This window comes from Rhea americana, unplaced genomic scaffold, assembly GCF_003343005.1.
Source record: "Rhea americana isolate MKP2758 unplaced genomic scaffold, rheAme1 scaffold_15, whole genome shotgun sequence".
In the NCBI taxonomy this organism is placed as follows: domain Eukaryota; kingdom Metazoa; phylum Chordata; class Aves; order Rheiformes; family Rheidae; genus Rhea; species Rhea americana.
Genome location: NW_028185594.1, coordinates 8,922,914 through 8,941,604, shown reverse-complemented (window position 1 = coordinate 8,941,604; position 18,691 = coordinate 8,922,914). Strand labels below are relative to the sequence as shown.

Genomic DNA, 18,691 nt, shown 5'->3' with positions numbered 1-18,691 from the left:
CGTGGTGCAACCATCCGCCCGCGGGGGGGGGTGGTCGCGGGCCGGGAGCGCTGCGCCGCAGATGCGCGGGGCGCCGGGGGGGCCGTGCGGGAGCGGGGGAGGGGGGAGACGGGGCGCCGCAGCTGCGCGAGGCACCAACGGAGGGGGTAAAACGGTAGTAGACTCGAGGTAAAACGCTAGTAAAGTCACAGGGTATTTAATTGCCTAAAAGTGGCAGAATGGGTGTCTTCCCACATCTTCATTAAAATCTGCTAAATGTAGTTAAATGTACTTTTTCTCTCAGCACCCACCACTCCAAACCAAAGTACCATTCTGTGCATTGCGTTGTTTTTAGGTATTGCTTCCTCCTGACGACTCACTATGAGGTGGCTTAAGCACTCTAATGCTGCCGCAAACTCATGCATGGTGGCACAGGGAGGGAGGCATGCAGCTCGACATGGAGCAGAGGCCGTCACATTCACTGCAGGCTGCCAGGGCCACCAAGCAAACCTGCATCATCAGGGGAAGGGAGGGGGAAATGGACAACAGCAGATAACAAGCATGGCACAGCTGGACAGCTGAATCCTCTCAAGGTTTTGTACAAAGTTTGCCCTATCTCTTGTCAGTAATCCCCATTCTGTTACCAGCTTCCACTAAAAAACAAACACCACACCACACTTCTTCCTCTGTTGCTTCCAGTCTTGGAGACATCTCTCACCTAACTGCAATTCTACAGAGATGCCTGCAGCTGKTGAGGTGAGGAGTACTCCAAAACAAAACTGGTACTGCACAGAGCAGAGGAGGTGTCAGTGGCCACACAAACACAATACCTGAGCAGTACRGAAAGTGGCTGGCTTTATTCTTGCAGTGTGTCATTGCTAGGCTTGAGGCAGACACAAACAGCTATGCCGATCTCCGCAGAGTCCAGACGATACCAGACATGTATATGCTGCTTCTCTTTGTCTGGACATTAACTGTTCATTCATCTTTCCTCTCTAAAATTTATTAAGTCAGAATAAATCTGTCTTTAGAAAGAAATTATTTATTTCTTCACTGTCCTGTAGCCAGAAAAGATTAAGTGATGTGTGCTCACCTTGAAAGAGCTAAGTATTCCAAGTTCTGAGGACAGTAAGAAGAAAGAGCCTGTTGAGAAAGGAACTGCCAGTTTGAGGGAAAAGGAATGCAGCTGCTTCTACTCTTTGGGGGGGGGGGGGGGAGAAGTAAAAGTGAAGGCAGACCAAAGAGAGCACAGTTTGGAAGCATCCAATGCCTGCCTAGTCTGTTTGCCTATTCTTCTGAGAAAGGATTAACAATTCATTACAGTTACACAAAGAATATTCTTCAACATAAATTTTCAGATGAGCTTAGGCATTCTGAAAAATACAAACTGCTTGATGAATCATCTCTGGATTACATACTGAATGTGTATTGCCAGCTGAAGATGACAGGTCTGAACTGTGAGTATTCAGGTAGACTGGATGAAAGCAAAGAATATTTAGAGTCCTGCTAAGCTGCCAGAATACTTAGCTAAGGATCTAGATGGGATTCACAATCCAACACTTCATGAGGCATTATCAGTACCTAAACTATCCATATGTATAAACTAGTTTTGTGAAGAGCTGCAACACCTCTGCAGTGCAAGCAGATCCCTAGTTTTTGCTGTTATGCTAAATGGCACGAACTTGGCAAATTTTTCTACTGTTCTTTTAGGCTTGGTCATTTTGTACTAAGGATTCCGAAAAATCTTGCCTACAATATGCATATAGCCTGCAGCCTATTTCCTAAACAACTTTTATGGCTCTTCTTGGGTACAAAAGCTACATATTCCTGATAAACAGGAGGATCTGAAGCAGAGCACAGTGTACATGGGATGAGAAGACAATGACACACTGTGTCCTCCAGAGTTACAGAACAGGTTAAAACCTCCCCTGAATGCAGCCTTCTAAAGCAGAATTTTGCTCACAAATTCAGAAGCAGAGCTGTCAGATCAGGACACTGGTGCTAGAACTACCAAGTCTTTATAGAGYAGCTGTGACCAGGTTCCCAGTCTAGTCCCATCCCAGTGACCAGGCCCATCCAATTCCCATTTAAATCAGATGATTGTCACTCAGGTAAGGCATGGAGAAAGCATGCTAAATCATAACTGGTTCAACTACTGTCCCTTCAGGAGAGAAAAACAATGCTCTTCCTTTGTCAGTTAGTTGCCTCACTGGAAGCCCTTGGATAAGTAAAAAATCTCTTCACCTCATACCAAGTACCCATGTAAGAATAAGGAGCTACTGCTGCTAATCATTTTCAAGAAAGCTGGCTTCCTTGTCTTATATATAAAACCAAGACTGTCAGTAACTAATCAGAGTGAGGCCAGCCTAGGTGGAGAAGACAGCACAGGGTGAAACAGTACTATGTGTATGGTCACAGTCAATACCAACTGTCCCTGAATCACTTTCTTTGTGATTCTCAGAGAAACACATTATAAATTCTGACATAGATTTCTACCCAGAGAAGAGATAATCATTCAGAGTCACCAGTGTTTCCTCTTTGCCATTGCGTTAAATAACCCTTGCCAAGTTTCCCAACGGAGAACTCTTGTGCAGCTATTTCCTGAAAATGAAAGTCCCTCACGGGCTACTTATGTCAGCACTTACATGAAATTGTATCAGGAATCTCACTTCTAGTGAATCAGTTCCTAAAAGCTAGATATATCTGTTACTGTAACCATTACATCACTGATACTTGTCATATCCTAGCCCTAAATTCAGATGTAAAACCGATCATTTGGATTTGTCTGCCACACCTTGATATTGTGTACTCTATGCTGGTAGGTAGACCATCATTTTCTTGGATGGTCAGTATCACTGACCATTTAATCATTTAGTCCTTACCATGCTATTCCTCACTTCCAGCTAAGGGTCCTCAGGTTTGCTTCACTGCTTATAACTTGAGAGCTCCACTGACAATTTCATCTCCAGGTGGTACTGTTCATGGCATGCTCTGCTCCACTTACAGATCAGGCCAAAAAATCTCAGCAGATATCATTCAGAAACAGCACATCGTGCTCCTGCTTGAAATGGGAGCTCCTCAGGGTTAGGACAATGGCTACAAGTTGCAGACCTCTAGTCATGTTAGAAATAATATTCATGCATTCTCTGGGGCACTGCTTGAACAGTTTTCCCCTCACATTCCTGCAAGCATGAAGAAACAGTTCTTCATAAGGGATACATACTAGTCTCTCTCTTCCTGAACCTTAAGATGTTAAACAGGTGGAAAAATTGTGGAATGAAGAATGAACAAAACCAGTTGCCTGTAAAATCCAACATGCTCTACTACTTCAGCAAGCAACCTTTCTTCCTTCCCTGCACACACAGTTCTCAATACTACAGATACAAGACACGCTGTCCCAGATCATCCCCCTAGCCTGCTGGCTATCTTTCTTTTGGAAGAAAAAAAAATAAAAAAAAGTTGTGCCCTACCGCCCTCTTCAGTCTCCACCCACTTCTGTAGAGTTTTAAGCAGGAAAGGAGCTGTTCAGAGACATCAGAGCTGAGACAAACAAAACACATAACCAGACTGCTTTGTAAAGGAAATCATCAGCAGAATACAGAAGAGGAAAAGTGAAAAGGTATGTGCTACTCTGCACCTGTTTCAAAATGTGTATTTCCCATTTTCAACATCAATTGAGTTATTGTTAAATACTACAAAATATTATTATTTAATAATTAATTATCCTGGTGCTTTAGTGGTAATTAACTGAGCTATTGCCTTTTGTCATTTGAGGAGATTTAAAGTTGCTAGCTTTCAGTTGTTTCAAGAAAGTCTTTGCAAGCCATTCCAGGGAAAGGGCTGACAGCCTCGGGCTCTGACCAGTTAGCAGGGAGGAGTCTCCTGCACAGAGGAAACCTGACAAAAGAACTTCAAATCAAAGAATGGCTATAAACAGATGTGGTGATGGTAAGGAGAGACCCAGAGTACTAGCTGTGCTAGCATTATTTATCATCCTCTGTGAGGAGATCAGATTATGCATTTCTCCCCAGACTCCCAACCAGGATAATGGAGGGACAGAGAGGAGGAGGGCGGGTTGTCTTCAGATTTCCCTGAATACTCCTTTCAAATGCAGCCAAAACCACAGGAAATATTGAGAGTGATTCCCAAAAGGAAGCCAGGCTTTGATATAGTCGTTTCCTCCAATGCCTTCAAAGACTTCAGACTATTACTATTGCTTTATTTCTTTTCTCCAAAAGAAGAGATTTGTCCATCGCCGTACTTAAAAGGGAAACAGTAACAAGTCTGAATACTCATCTGCTCAGTTTAGAAAACGGCTTCTGGAGAAAGCAACACTTTCTCCAGAAGGCAGGAAAAGACAGAAATGATCTGCAATCCTTTTATTTGAGCTAACTCAAGATAGCGGTTTATCAGAAAGAAACCCATTAGGGCTGTAGATTCAGAATCAAAGCAGTATTCGCTAATGCACAGATCTGGGACACTGCAGGGGAGGGATTTAGGGGAGAGTTGTTTTTAATCTCTGTTTGACCAATGACCTTTTTGTGATGTTGGTAAAATGCTTTTTTTTTTCTTTAAGTTCTTTTTCTACATCTGTAAGATAACACTGATACCCTTGCTGCAGAGAAAGGCTGTTACCAAAAATAAAATCATTAATAGTTAAAATGTGAGATTTAAAGTATTCCTGCTGATGATGCTTCAGCAGAGGAAATGCATCTGCAGCATTCCTTATCAGATTGATTCTATGTCTGTACTAGTTATATGCTACAACGCAATACTTGTACCATGTGTGGCATCTCATGAGCTGCTGGTCTGCTTGATTAGCATGGAATAAACAATCTCCAGCAAAATGCTATAGCATGTTGGTTGCGGTATATTTATTCACCTTACTCCACTGCATGTTGGCTAATGTAAAGGTCAAGAGGAAAAAGAATTTGTATAGCACGGGTTCTTCTAAGAGTAGAAAGCTCTCACGAAAAACCTAGGCATCCATTGTAAGCAATTCACTCCATCCTTAAAAACCTTGATCCCCTTTTAAAACTCCATATTTTAGCCAAACCTCCAAATTCATGCTCCTCAGCTCCATTTCCTCTTTCTACCTGTTTCTCTTCTYAAGGAAAGTATTTCCTTATTACCCCCATGCTTGCTCAAAGTCTAATTATAAACAAAACAAGTAGCTTCTAATTCTTTTTGAATCCCCAAAGAATTAGGTCTAACAGCCATGACACATTCAAGTTATCATATGCCTTTATGTTCTGATAAAGTGTAGAATCAAAGCATCAAAATCACACACCTAGGCCTCAGACTTTTCACTGGATTATTTCTCCATCAGAGAGGAAGCAAAGGATCAGAACAGCAGGTGCAGACTGTTTAGCAGAGCTCTGCAAGAAAGAGTATTGCTAGCAGGTTTCTGCTTGCAGTCTTGTAAACACAGTATTTTCCATATGGTTTCAGTTTGATATGTCTTATCACTGGTAACATTCCAGTTGACTGGCATAGGTTCTACCTTTCCCAAGAATGAGACTAAAAAGGTACAGCTGTCAACATATGTTACCAACTTTCCATGTATAGTGAGACACCAGCCACAAATGAATGAACAGGCATAGGATGAGCGTGGAAATACCATCATAATATCAAATAGCCTGAACTGGGGCAGCAAAAACAAGTGAAGAAAAGGACGCAATATTTGATGCATGGTAACTGCAGAGATATAAGCTGTAGCATTCTGCAGTATAAGCACATGCAGGATAAGATTAGAACGCACTTGTGCCGCAGACTRTATGGGATAAACTTGATTGTAACTTTGAGTTCTTATTCCAAGTCACTCAGGTGCTTTTCAAATAGGCATTTCTCCTTTCACATCAGTCTCTAAGATCTTTTCTTTTTTCTTTTGAGGGATGGTAGTATTTTTCCCCCTCCCCTGTTAAAACTAGCTATAGTTTCCTGTTGGTTTCAGTCATTTTGGACTTCTTCCAAGATATCAGGTAGGCTGGATTTGCCACTCTATCCTACAAAATAATATTAATAATAATAATTATTATTATTATTATTTCACTGATGTTGACTTATTTCATTTCCAGGATCTGTTAACGTGTACCTCAGAAGTGAAGTCTCAACAATTCTTTATGGTATTTTTCAGAGAGAAATTCTAACAAAGCAGTTCCTTTCAAATAAGTAGTTTCATTTAATGAACCTTTCCAYAATGAGGTCTTAGCTAGCAGAATCTCATTTCTTAAACTGTCAGTGAGAAATTCCAGCCTCCTTCACAGATGGCAACAAAAATGATCAATGGTACTAATGAACAACAATTGAAAACCTTGCAGCTGTGTAATTCAAAACATGTCCTTTTGTAGCTTTTATAATGAGCAACGGCTGCAGGAATTAGGGATAACAAAACATGGGATTTCAGCAGCAACCAAGTGACTTCTGAGTAACAGTTCAGATCCTGCAACATATCTTCAGGAACTTCACTGATTTAGTTCAGATTCAGCTGGCATAGTCCTATCAAGTCAATGCCTAATTGAAAACACTTTTTTTTTTWWAAACCATTTAAAAGTGTCTTGCTATACAATGCAAAATGATTCCTTAGAGGTGAGAAGGGATTTGAAAATATATGGGGACAAATACTAAATCTGCATACTTACACACATCCCTCAGAGACACTCTGAATTATACAGATTTCACCATCAAGATGTGGCCCAAAGATAAGACTTGAACTAAGTATCTCACAAGTTCTTTCTGTGAATCTTTTTAGTCTGACTTGCAGTTTAGCCTTCCCTTTATGTGAGCTAAACATGAGAAATGGCAGCCTAAACTGTCCTGGTCTACTCCCACTTCAACTTCAGAGACTGGAATATTTGTATCTTTTGCTTTTTCTTTGAGCAAATCCTTTTAAAAAAAGAGATTAATTCTCTCTCACTTTTCGAGCCTTGGATCCTAGCTTATGACTAATTCATCTGTTGCATTCCAGTTTACCAAGCTGTTATCCAGCTGCCTTCTCTGCCTTTACGTAAATAGACCTGAATTCTAAATTTCTGAAAGTAGTAGCTCTCAAATAACGGTTTGGGTTAGCTTTTTACTTGCTCAAGGACTGTATCATGTAGATAGTAAAAAGACAAGAATGTGGGAGAGAACACCTGAACACTACATGAAAGATTTGGAATCGCAGAGCAATCCTAGAGACTGGAAATTGAACCGAAATGAGACCTTCTTGCCTGTTACTCTGCCTCATCTCCACCTCCTGCTGCATATAGGAACCATAATACCTTTAAAAGAAGAGAGAGATGCATCTTCTGGTCCTGGAGCTGGTGAAAACAGTGATGTTCCCACCTACATCACACACTAGTTATTCACCATCTCAGTCATCTAGACTGACTGCAGCAGGAGTCTTGGTTACTACAGAGTATCAAGCTAATAATCTGTTCACACTGATTGTCTTGTTCAACTGTAAAAACAGCTACTGTTACTGCAAATAGGAGTAACTAGTACCCTTAGGAGAAAAATCATGGTCTTATATCAGAAACCTCTGACAAAGTTCTTTATCTTGCTATAAAAAATCAGATTAGATAGTAAAGATAACTCGTCCTTAAAATCTTTTACTCAAATGTGAAAATTGAGTAAAATTTCACAATTTTACTTCACAGATTTTCATAGATTCTCTGCTCCTTGTTATTTTACACCATGTTTCTATAAAGTTCCTAAGGCACTAAGTTTCTATACATTTGGTACTGTATAATAATTTGCATCCCTCTTACCAATTTATATTTTGTCACAAACAACATTTTCCCCCCTACTAGCAGAGTCCCATTAATGTCTCAATAAATTTTAAGTTCTCAAATCTAGCAGTATTTCTAAATAGAAACTGGAACTTACCTAGCTACTGAACTCATACTATTAAGGTCAGGCTTTACTGGAGTTCTGTTACATGCATCTGTTTTCTTGATCTTTTACAATTATTATACAGTCATCAAGATAAAAGAAAGGACAAAATAGATTTTTTTCAGGGAATTTTCCTACAGGGATTAATAGAGGAGCCAGAAGCACATAACAAAGTGCACTGCCCTCATAGGCAGCAGACCACCTCAGAGGGTCTTTCATGTCCTTTGTCTCTTATATTTATGCATTTTTCAGGTATTAGGAAGAGAAATGTGTTTTGGTCCAACTAGGGGGAAAAAATGTATTGCTCAATTTCAGCCATAAACTTATTTATCTGCATAGGATTGAAGCTGTGTCAGGAAATCACCCTCGTGCTCAGAATTTTTCTCTACCTAGCAACTGCCCTAAACCAGTACACATTTCTACAAAGCTTCTCTGCTCCCATGAAAGAAACCACTTGTTTGTCTCCATTGTCAGGAGAAAAACTGGGGGAAGGGAAACTGGAGTACAAGATGGTACACATCTCCCTGCAGTCAGTGGCTACAGATATCTAAACTCATGCTTCTGCCAAGAAATTGCCCATTCAAAGCCAGCCAGAAATGTATTTTGCTACAGAAGAAAGAAATACAGACTGATCACAGTACCTAAGTGCCCTTCCTATACCTATTTGTGGTAAGTTAGATCAGAGCAGGAACTTCAAGAGATAGGAAATCAAGGTGTGATGAGGAAAGAGAGAAGTAGATTTTCAAAGTATATGCAATGAATGGAGGCAGAGATCTAGATTCATCCTTAACACCAGCCACTTCACAGCAGATGGTGATCTCCCACAGGAGAAATCATTGTTGGCTCTCTCTCCCTAGAATACTTGCTGTGGGACACAGTATGTGAATGAGTCTGGAGGAAACAAAAAATCTTTACATGGGATAGAAGAGGGCTTTGCCTGAGGGGTAAAGCTGCTGAAGGGATTAAAAGAACTAAGAGGTGACTGCAGAGATGTGACAGAAGAAAAGAAATACTGTAATGAATAAATGACAGTGCCAGACCAAAAGCTAGCTTCATAGCCAACTATCATACTCTCAGTTCTCAGCAAAAGCATATGACAACAGCAGAAATTAAAAGCTCAGCCAGGGCAAACAGTGAAAAGATAAAGAAATACTGAAGAACAAATACACAGCAGTGCTGTCCCTGCATAGTCCCCATCAGAGTCTCCTTCTTGTTCTTGCATGCATCAAGATGTAATGAGACCCTCTACAGGAGAGACAAGCTCACTCCTACCCAAATAAAGTATCTGTGCATAAAATGCAAATCCTTTCAAACCACTGTCATCATAGACTGACCCTTAGCTCTCTGCATGAGCCTCAATGAGATGAATCTCAATTTACACATTCCAATCAGCATTACACTCCTTCATTAAACAAGTCCAGTTCTCTAATATTAGGCACAATATCGCTGACTTCCAGCAACCTTGGAAAAATGGATTTGGAATTGCCTTTTGCCAGCGCTGCTCTCATGGGAATACTGTATGAGTGGCTAGACCCTAGACCCAGAAGAGCATCCTTTAGGTTGTAGGGTTTCTACATGTATCAGGTAGAGGTACATATGGGTCCAACCTGGCAGTTTCCCCTCTGCTCAGGGACACCAGGACTGCTAGATGGAACAATTAAGAATTGTAGAATGGAAAGTAGATTTAACCAACTCTTGTAAAAAGAATAACTTCACCTTTCAAAACCTTTATTTAAACTTACAACCTGGAACTCCACTCTGCACGCTGTAAAACACCTTCTTTGTTCAATATCACTTTTTTCCTTTTGTCTGTACAGATTCTTGAGATCCGGAGGTGATGTGGAAAACATACAGAATGGAAGAATGGAAACTCCCATGTCTCCTCCTACTGCTGGGAGCATTTACCACTGTTCAATGCCAGGTAACAGGCCGATATACCAATGCTACTCTTTCCACCCTTAAGTACTCAACCTAGATTTTACAGCACTTTTATCAGTGACTCTAGTTGTTTGTATCAGACAGGAGGAGGATCTGGTTATATCACTGGAAATCAGAGGAAGAAAAGCCTTACAAGGCAGTCTATGTCTCATCTAAGATTAGTTCCAGTAATATATGATCCTATCTAGTTTTCATTTCACTGTGCAACAAGTCTTCCCCAAATTTTCCTGGTGCATCTGTTCAGCCAGATACTGCTCACTGTTAGAAAGAGTTCCATTGCAATTTTCTACTATTGTCATCTTCAGTGATTAATTGTCACTTACAACTGCTCATTTATGGTTCCTATTTTCCCCTCACTGTAAGCCTCATATTGCACAGCTTCAGTAAATCCTGCACAATTCTAAAATGCTTAGTCTTTTTCTTAAAAACTTGCTACTGCAGCCTTCCTCTTTCTTTATAGGTTGCTCTTTCTCTTGTGGCCTGATAAATCTTATTTATAATTGGGTTTCTTAAAGTTTTCTCRAAATTTTAATCTAATATTTTATCTAACTGGCTACAGCACGATCTGCATAGCTCTACCTTTTTGCTTCTTCCTCTCACCTCAATTTTAGTATTTAAGTATGCRGTAGATAACAAGGGAAAGTCTTGTATAAAAGGGTCACATTTCATTGCATACAGATAATTCAGTCCATGCTCAGCTTCTGCTATCACTAACTATTAAGACTTGCTCAGAAAAATCAAAAGTAATCAAGGTACAAAGTCTCACAGGGGTGCTGCTTGTCAGCTGAGCAAAGATAACTGCTTGCTCATTTCTATCTCTTTGTAAATGGGAAATTAAACCTGTTGGCTTAAACCTCCTGCAAATAACAGAAAGCTGACAAGCTTTAGTTGGCAGTTGCAATGGCCCAGGAGCACATAATCACTTCAGGCATCATGTGTGTACCTACATCGTCAAACTCTTGTCGCTCAACTGACAAGTAGTAACCAAGTAATCTGTAGTAATTCAATGATTTACAATTCTTTGTACCTATGCTGAAGCACTTCTCACTCTACGGGCTGATAGTGAGGGCAGGGGATTGCTCAGATGTCCCCTGATTTGCAGGACCTCAAGAAAAGGACTGGCTTTTTGGAAGCAATTGTTCTCTCAGTTTTCTTAAGGGAGCAGTTACTCACAGAATGTCCCTTCTTTACTTGCAGGGCTTCCGCATGCGTTTCAAACGGGGAGCCAGATCTAGAGGTAAGCTAGGCAGGCTACAATCATTTTGCCTGCAGCTTTATGAACACAGGAGGGAGAAAGCAGATGATGCTGAGCGAATGAAGCCTGAAAGCTGTTTGCTGTGGTTATGTAGGGAAGTCTGAGCATGGCAAACATAGGAGACAAAATATCAGAATATTAATACCTTACACAATTCACAGAATGAAGTTTTCCTTTTCTTCTTATTCAAAGGTCAAAGAGGCTGGTGAATAACAGAACTGTATATCCAGCAGCACAGCAGTGAGACAGATGAGACAGTTCTGGTCTGGGGAGGAAAAATGAAAAAAGGTGGCCCATCTAGATAGATGTTCCCCTATCATAGATACTTCTCTACTAGAAAGAGAGATGACTTCCTTTGCTTAGCCATTTCTGTTCCTGGAATCTCTAAAAGAGTATTTCCTGTCTCCAGTTACAGCCATTTGCACAGACCACTCATCCAGAGAGATTTACCAGCACAGGAGGACCTGGCTGAGACTCTCAGGGAGCAGAATTGAATATTGTAGATGTGACAGTGGCCACAGTCGCTGCCACACTGTGCCTGTCAGAGGTGAGTATGAAGAAAGAAAAATAGAAAGGAAATGTCCATCTAATCTGTCTGTCTAATCATCCTAAAGAAGAACTCCTTCATTATCAGGGAAGGAGTTATTACGCTGAAAACCTGGGCTTTAAATGGAAGGACCAAAATATACTGACTCAGACAGGAATAAGTGGGAGCAGGCAAGGGGCTGAGGAAGGCTCAAAATAGTGTATGCAGAGAGATTAGAGCAAAGGAGCAATGTAAGCATTACATTAAAAAAAAGATTATAAACACAGGACAATATAGATAGGCAGGGCAAATAAAACAGAGCTGTCAGGAGAAGAGATAGATATATGTTGCCAGCTGCTTGCTACTGTGAAATCTAACAATGTTTCCTGGCTTATGTTTATTCCACAGCCTGCACTAAAAATAAATGCTACAATGGAGGTCAGTGTTCACAGGCATATTACTCCCCACAGCTCTTCATTTGCCAGTGCCACCAAGGCTTCTCTGGGAAGCAGTGTGAAACAGGTGACTATACTAGGTCAATTATTGTGAACAATGCTGCTGGGTTTGGCTATGCAGTGTAGAAGGAAGAGATCCCCAGAAGCTGCTGCTGCATACTGGGCTCTCTGTTAAGCTGCCTTTTTTTTTTTTATTTATTCTGAAGCGAATTCTACCAGGAATGTGTTAAAGGGACAATGGTCTCAGTGTCTCCTGCTAAAACTTTAAATTTTGGAGCTGAAGACCTTTCTATATATTTACAATCCATCTGACAAGGCATCTAGGGGCTGAGTTTGAACAGAACAGAGAGAGGGAAACAGAGTTTGGGATGCTGGCCTTACAGTTACATTTTGTTCCCTTCAGATACTGAAGATAAGTGCTACCAAGATGCTGGAGTAACATACAGGGGTACATGGAGCACGACAAACAGTGGGGTTGAATGCTTAAATTGGAATATGAATGGATTGATGGATTGGAAGTACAGTGGCCAAAGAGAGGATGCTGCTGAGCTGGGATTGGGCAATCACAACTACTGCAGGTGAGGGACTTAGGGCTACAGGAAGCAGCCCATTCTGAGAGCATGGATCAAAGAAAAGGCTTTTTACAACATAGGCTAATACCAAGCAGAGAACACTGTGCACAAGTGCAAGTATCAGCAATTGCAACTTCTGTAGACATATATGAACTTCTGACTGTTTCACAGATGCAAAATGTATGCATCTCTCACCCCTTAGTCTTTCTCCAGTCCTCATTCTCACCCTTCTCTGTGCCTGAAATTCCCTGTGAAAGTCAGTTTCCTCCCAACTAGGCATGCTTCTCCAGATGCTCCTCAAAACATGCTCTAAAATATACTGCTTCCTGCACATGAACTAAACTGCACAAACATGCTCTCCACTCCTGCTACTGGCTCATCCTCATCTCCATGTACCTCACTCTTAAAATTAGAATGGAAATTAATTCTGATGGTTCAGTCCATCTTCCCATTGCAGAGCAGAATCAAGTTATTGAATGAGCTGGCACACATGGGACTAATAACAATATCTTTGTAATAATGCATAGTGTCATAACTCTTCCAGAAACCCAGATGAAGACTCCAAACCTTGGTGCTACATCTACAAAGGGGGAAAGTACACCTGGGAACACTGCAGTGTGCCTCCCTGTTCAAAAGGTACTTGCAGTGGGACACGGAAAGGACTTTAGAGTGCCCGTGATTCACTGCTTATTTATGGATTCTCTGTGGACTTTTCTATTTCTGTCAATGGAAAATGTTAAAATAACTGTTTACATTAAACAGTGTTCAAGCTTTTAATATTTATGACAGAGAGACTGAGATAAGGATAGCTGATCTATAGATGCCTTGACAAAAATCACAATAGGAACAATTGACAGTTATGTTTATCAGTTAACATGCAACTTTCTTATTGAAGTTGGGAACATCAACTGTAAATCTGGAAGAGGCACAGATTACAGAGGCAGCCACAGTGTTACCAGTTCTGGAGCTACCTGTCTGAGGTGGAATTCTCGAATCCTTGCCAACAAGTTATATACTGCTTGGAGAAGAGATGCTTACCAGCTGGGCCTTGGTAGTCACAATTTCTGCCGGTATGTAGGCAGTTATAATATGAATTAAAAATACATGTGTACATTTCATTGAGGTTTTCTTGAGGCAGGGCTCTGGTCTTTTATATGAATTATCAAAGAACAGGAAACGCAGTACTGCTGGGAATGAATCTCACTGCCAATAGGCAAGTGGAATGAATATCTATGTTTTTTTTTCTCTCCCCACCCCCCAATATCAGATTCCATGGATACAAATTCTACATGCTGCTACTGCCCTTTTTATCTCCAGGCAGATCAAGAATAGTATATTTAGTCTCAATCTATGCTTTATTTAGATATTTCCTTCTTCCAAACTCCCTGTAGACTGATAATACAGATAACTTTTCTCTTTCTTGTGCTGCAGGAATCCTGACAATGACAGTAAGCCTTGGTGCCATGTACTGAAAGGAAACCAGCTCACATGGGAGTATTGCAATGTGCCTACTTGCTGTAAGAAACCTAGCACTCCTGATTCTCCTCTTTCTTTGAGGCATTACTGCTTTGCACGTCATGTATTAAAGTTAAGCCTTTTACAGCAAACTAAGAACTGGAAATAAGCTTCTAGGGGTTAGAAAGGGATTCTGTGGTTTGGCTCTTGCAGAAGTGCCTTTTCCTCAGCCAGCAAAGACAACTGCAGAATTTGGAATGGAGAGATAAGGCAGGGCTTCCTTGCTGTAGTTTTCTGAACATAACACAAATCTCCTAGGAAATAGGAATGAGTCAGATCCTAAACAGTTCATGCCAGGCTTCCTCAACATGCACTGATAATTGACAGGCTCTTCACCCAAAGGCAGTGCAAGAGGCGCTGAACACAAAGCCTGTTTCTGGGTTTGTCATCCACAGCCACCTGTGGCTTAAGGCAGCGCAGAGTACGCCAATACCGGATTAAAGGTGGCTCCTATGCAGACATTGCAGCTCACCCATGGCAGGCTGCCATCTTTGTGAGGTATCGTCGAGCACCTGGAGAGCACTTCCTCTGTGGAGGAATTCTGATCAGCTCCTGCTGGGTTTTGTCAGCTGCTCACTGTTTTGAAGAAGGGTGAGTTGAAAATTCAGTACTGCCTACTGAAGAGATACAGGAAAATCATGAGAAAAATCTGGAGAATGAAAGTATCCGGTGCAACCTTATTGGAAGGATGAGGCTTGAAAAAATCTATTTAGCTTAATAAGTCATCCTCTAGTGAAAGAGATAATAAAGGTAAATGTGATTAAAGATTAGCATTTACTGAGCAAACTAGCTGTATGGCATTAAGATGCCTCAGCAGAATATCAAACTGCACAAAGCACAAATCTGTCAATACAGAATGCAGAGCTGTCTGAAACATGAGAACAGGAAGGGTCTGATAGAGGAGCTCTGTCATGACTGCTGTAAGCAATTAGTCCCCCAGATAAGGCAARTAAGACGTTCAAGGTCAAACTGTTGGGGTAATGAGCTAGTGAAAGCGCTAAAATAAGGGAAGGGGAAGTTCCTGCAGTACACCTTCAAAGGAAGGATCCACTCCTTTCAATGCTGGAAGAAAGTAAAGTTTTTTTTGTTGTTCAGCTTTAGTACAAGTCAACTGAAGATTGTGCTGGGCAGGACTTCTCGAGCAACTCCTGAGGAGAATGAACAAAAGTTTCAAGTGAAGAACTACACTGTGCATCCAAAATTTGACTCAGAAAACTATGACAGTGATATTGGTAAGAACTTTTCTGACTTCAGGACTAGAAAGATTATGGTAACTCAAGCTTGTTTTTAAGTCACATGGGTTTTTTCTTTCCTCTCTTCAGCTCTGCTGCAGTTGAAATCTGACTTAGAAGAATGTGCTGTTGAAACAGATGCAGTCCGTGCTGCCTGCCTCCCGACACCAGAACTGCAGCTGCCTGACTGGACTGAATGTGAGATCTCTGGTTATGGCAGAGATGAAGAATGTAAGTAGAAGATGCACTGTGTCCAAAGTTTGCCCCCCTGCCCTTCAAGAATTCATGTTTCTAGCATTGCCAAATGTGTGACCCTTTAACTATTGTGTGGGCCTTAATCAGCACTGCAAAAGGTATGTGCAAGCAGAACATACACAAAAGCAATTTTTGCTTTATTTCACTCATCTGAGTTCTGTCAGCTGCATGGGCTAGCAGAGTCTTCCTTGACACCTTCCAATAGTGGAAAGATTGCAGATGGTGTAATGGATAAGGAACAGGTATATTTTGTTGTACTATGTTTAGATTTTGTCATTCTGATGAAAATTCATTTCTGTTAAGATTTACTGCATTAAACAATTGCAGATTGTTGCATTAGTCTAAAAGATATATAAGCTGTGCAGTAATTAGAAAAGCTAAAGAAGTAACAATCCCAATTATATATAAAGAGGCTAGCTGGTTTTAAAATGAGCTAGCTTTTTAAAAAACGCCAAGCAACAAATAGGAACAAAACCTGTTTGAAAGTACACAAAGGCTGACCTATGTAACGAAGAAAGCACTGTCACATTATACTATTTTTTTAAATTCTTTTTAAATTATAAACTCTTTGAGGCAAGAACTTTGTGAAGCATTCATTGTAAAATGCAGACCTAATCATGATTTGAACACCTTTCAAGTTTTTGAAACAGACTTGAAGATTAACACTGAATGTAGCATAAATTGTTTTTAAAGTATTGAAAGTAGCAAGTTTTCAGCATTGCTTACAGTGAACACATGATAAACTCCTTGAGAGGGGAAGGATGCTGCAATTATAATTCAAAAGCAGTCAGAAAAACAAAAATCCTGCCAACTTTCAGCTTTGTGCAGCTGCGCAAGAAAATAAAGGCTCCCCTCCCCAAAAAATAAATTCCATTCCAACATAGAACAACATTGCATTCCTGTCCAGTTACACAGTATTGTGTACAACGATACTTTGGTATACAGAGAATATCTGTCTTAGATACAGCAAGTCTAATACTAAAAGCTAGGATCTCTTTTCATATAGTTCATGACTTTTCAGAGGCATTTCTTATAACTTTAGATTGCTCAATTGCTCGARCTGTGCAAAGAAACGTTCTCCATCTGAGAAACCCACTAGTCCTTAATTCACAGCCTGCAAAAGCCTCTGAAGCATTTAAGCTTGTGCAGTTTGGATAGTGTAGCTAATTTAAACAAGCAATGCTCTCTTTCAACTAGATTTCAAAGTTGTTCTTAACTAACAAAGCAGAACCTCCAAGGATTAAAAAGACCTTTTGGAAAGGAAATTTTCCCCTTACTCTGACCCAATCCCCACTCAGCTACTTGTGTGTTCTCTGCCCTAAACCATCAACAGGAAAACAAAAACTGAAACTGAACTGCAAAATTCAAATATGTGTACTTTAATTTCTCTTCCAGTTTCTCCCTTTTATTCAGACCATTTGAAGGAAGGCCATGTCAGACTGTTTCCAGCCAGTCGGTGTACAACGCAGCATCTAGACAACCGGACAGTTACAGACAATATGTTATGTGCAGGAGACACAAGACACCTTGATGATGCCTGCAAGGTAATTTCCATTCCATTCCTCTTTTCTTTCTAATTCTAGCCTTAACAGTCCAAGCTAATCAAGCAAAAAGCCTCAGAAAATAATTTAATGGAGCCCTGCCTCAGGCTACATGCAAGGTCTATTAGACTTTTTTTCAACAGAACAGCATCAATGGTTTCTCTTTGAWTTTTTTTCCTCTCTCCACCCCTCATAGCTGGGAAAATGGGCCACATTTAACCAAAACAAACCAGGACAATACAGACTGAAATTTTCAAATATAGGAAATACCACAAACCTGAGTAGGAAACTCCACCTCATCAGGATTTCCTAATATTTTCTCTTGGTGAGCATATGAAACATACAACAGGAGATTCTGTAAGAGGAAGGGGGTCCTGTTGTATTGAAAAGCAAAGAACTGAACAAGCTGTGACATGAGAAATAGGAGGGCGCACATTCTATTGTAATACCTAAAACAAAGATCCATTTTTTTTTCAGTTTCAACAGCTTTTTAATTATCATTCTTTCCTATTACTCACATCAGTATAAAACATACTGGACCTTTAGAGTTTAAACAAGAATATTTCTCTTTTTGTTCCTAACAACAATGCCTCATCTATATTTCATAAGTAAGCACCAGGCAAAGTTAGAAACTGATCGTTTTGGTTCTCTCCCCTGGTATTGGAGGGGAACACTGATAGATTCTGTCTGGAATGCAAAAGTGCTGTTATCAACAACACTGGAAATATGGTGTCTTCTGATGCATGAGCATACCACATAAGGTATTTATCTAGACACTGCAGATGGTATCTAGAGCACCATTAGAGCCAGTGAGAAAAGGAAACAATAGATTCTTACTAACTTGCTGCTTCTCTGTAGGGTGACTCTGGAGGGCCTCTAGTCTGTATGAAGGATGATCGGATGTATCTAATTGGGATCATCAGCTGGGGAATAGGCTGTGGCCGTAAAGACATACCTGGCGTTTATACAAATGTGAATCGTTACCTCGACTGGATTCAAGACAACATGAAACCCTGAGGAAGAAAAATAAGCTCTCCAAAGTCTCATGGTAATGCCCTCATAGATTCCTTCAGCGAGCTCTAAGGTTGCTGATGGGCCTCCTGTTTGCCCAGATGCTTATGACTTTCAGTAAAAAAGGCAGTAAAAAATACCACAGTGTGTGTGCTGGGTGCACACTCAAATTACTTTCCTTTCCTCATTACCAGTTAGCAGAATGTAAATCTCCCATCCTATCCTATCACTCCTACCCCACAAGCCTTTTCCTGTCATCAAACCACATGGTACAATTAAAAATATGTTTTGGCCTAAGAGAATAAACCAAGAGAGAATACCATGCATCCAATGAGCAGGTATGTTGTTTTGGGAATGTGGGTGATCTGAAGGCATAGTGGACACATTTAATTTCTTGAAATCTTTTTTCCTTCTCTAAAGCAGAAGAAACAAAACTTGAACACTGTGAAGTGTGCTCAGAAACACTTCTGACTATGCACAGGCATAGGTCTTCAAGAACATGGCCCTAGGGCAGAAATGCACATATTTCACAAAGGA

The 18,691-nt window shown here is 40.6% G+C and overlaps 1 protein-coding gene across 2 annotated transcripts; it reads left to right on the top strand.

The window, feature by feature from the left end:
* Positions 1–3,466: 3,466 nt before the first annotated feature.
* Positions 3,467–18,485, top strand: PLAT (plasminogen activator, tissue type). Of its 2 annotated transcripts, XM_085299528.1 has the most exons (14): positions 3,467–3,598; positions 9,672–9,775; positions 10,990–11,029; positions 11,457–11,594; positions 11,982–12,095; positions 12,432–12,606; positions 13,145–13,236; positions 13,496–13,670; positions 14,032–14,117; positions 14,511–14,706; positions 15,211–15,347; positions 15,438–15,578; positions 16,998–17,146; positions 18,002–18,485. In XM_085299528.1, the coding sequence occupies exons 2-14, from the start codon at positions 9,692–9,694 to the stop codon at positions 18,158–18,160; spliced, it is 1,686 nt and encodes a 561-aa protein (XP_085155654.1). In that variant the 5' UTR covers positions 3,467–3,598; positions 9,672–9,691; the 3' UTR covers positions 18,161–18,485. The 2 variants fall into 2 exon arrangements, with proteins under 2 accessions (XP_085155654.1, XP_085155655.1); XM_085299529.1 differs by lacking the exons at positions 3,467–3,598; positions 9,672–9,775; positions 10,990–11,029 and adding an exon at positions 11,247–11,335.
* The last annotated feature ends 206 nt before the right edge of the window (positions 18,486–18,691 follow it).

Bases quoted from the DNA above. Each gene is read 5' to 3' on its own strand.
- PLAT (XM_085299528.1), top strand. From the start codon at position 9,692: ATGTGGAAAACATACAGAATGGAAGAATGGAAACTCCCATGTCTCCTC. The intron at 9,776-10,989 runs GTAACAGGCCGA...CTTTACTTGCAG, and splicing joins TTACCACTGTTCAATGCCAG to GGCTTCCGCATGCGTTTCAA. The intron at 17,147-18,001 runs GTAATTTCCATT...GCTTCTCTGTAG, and splicing joins ACCTTGATGATGCCTGCAAG to GGTGACTCTGGAGGGCCTCT.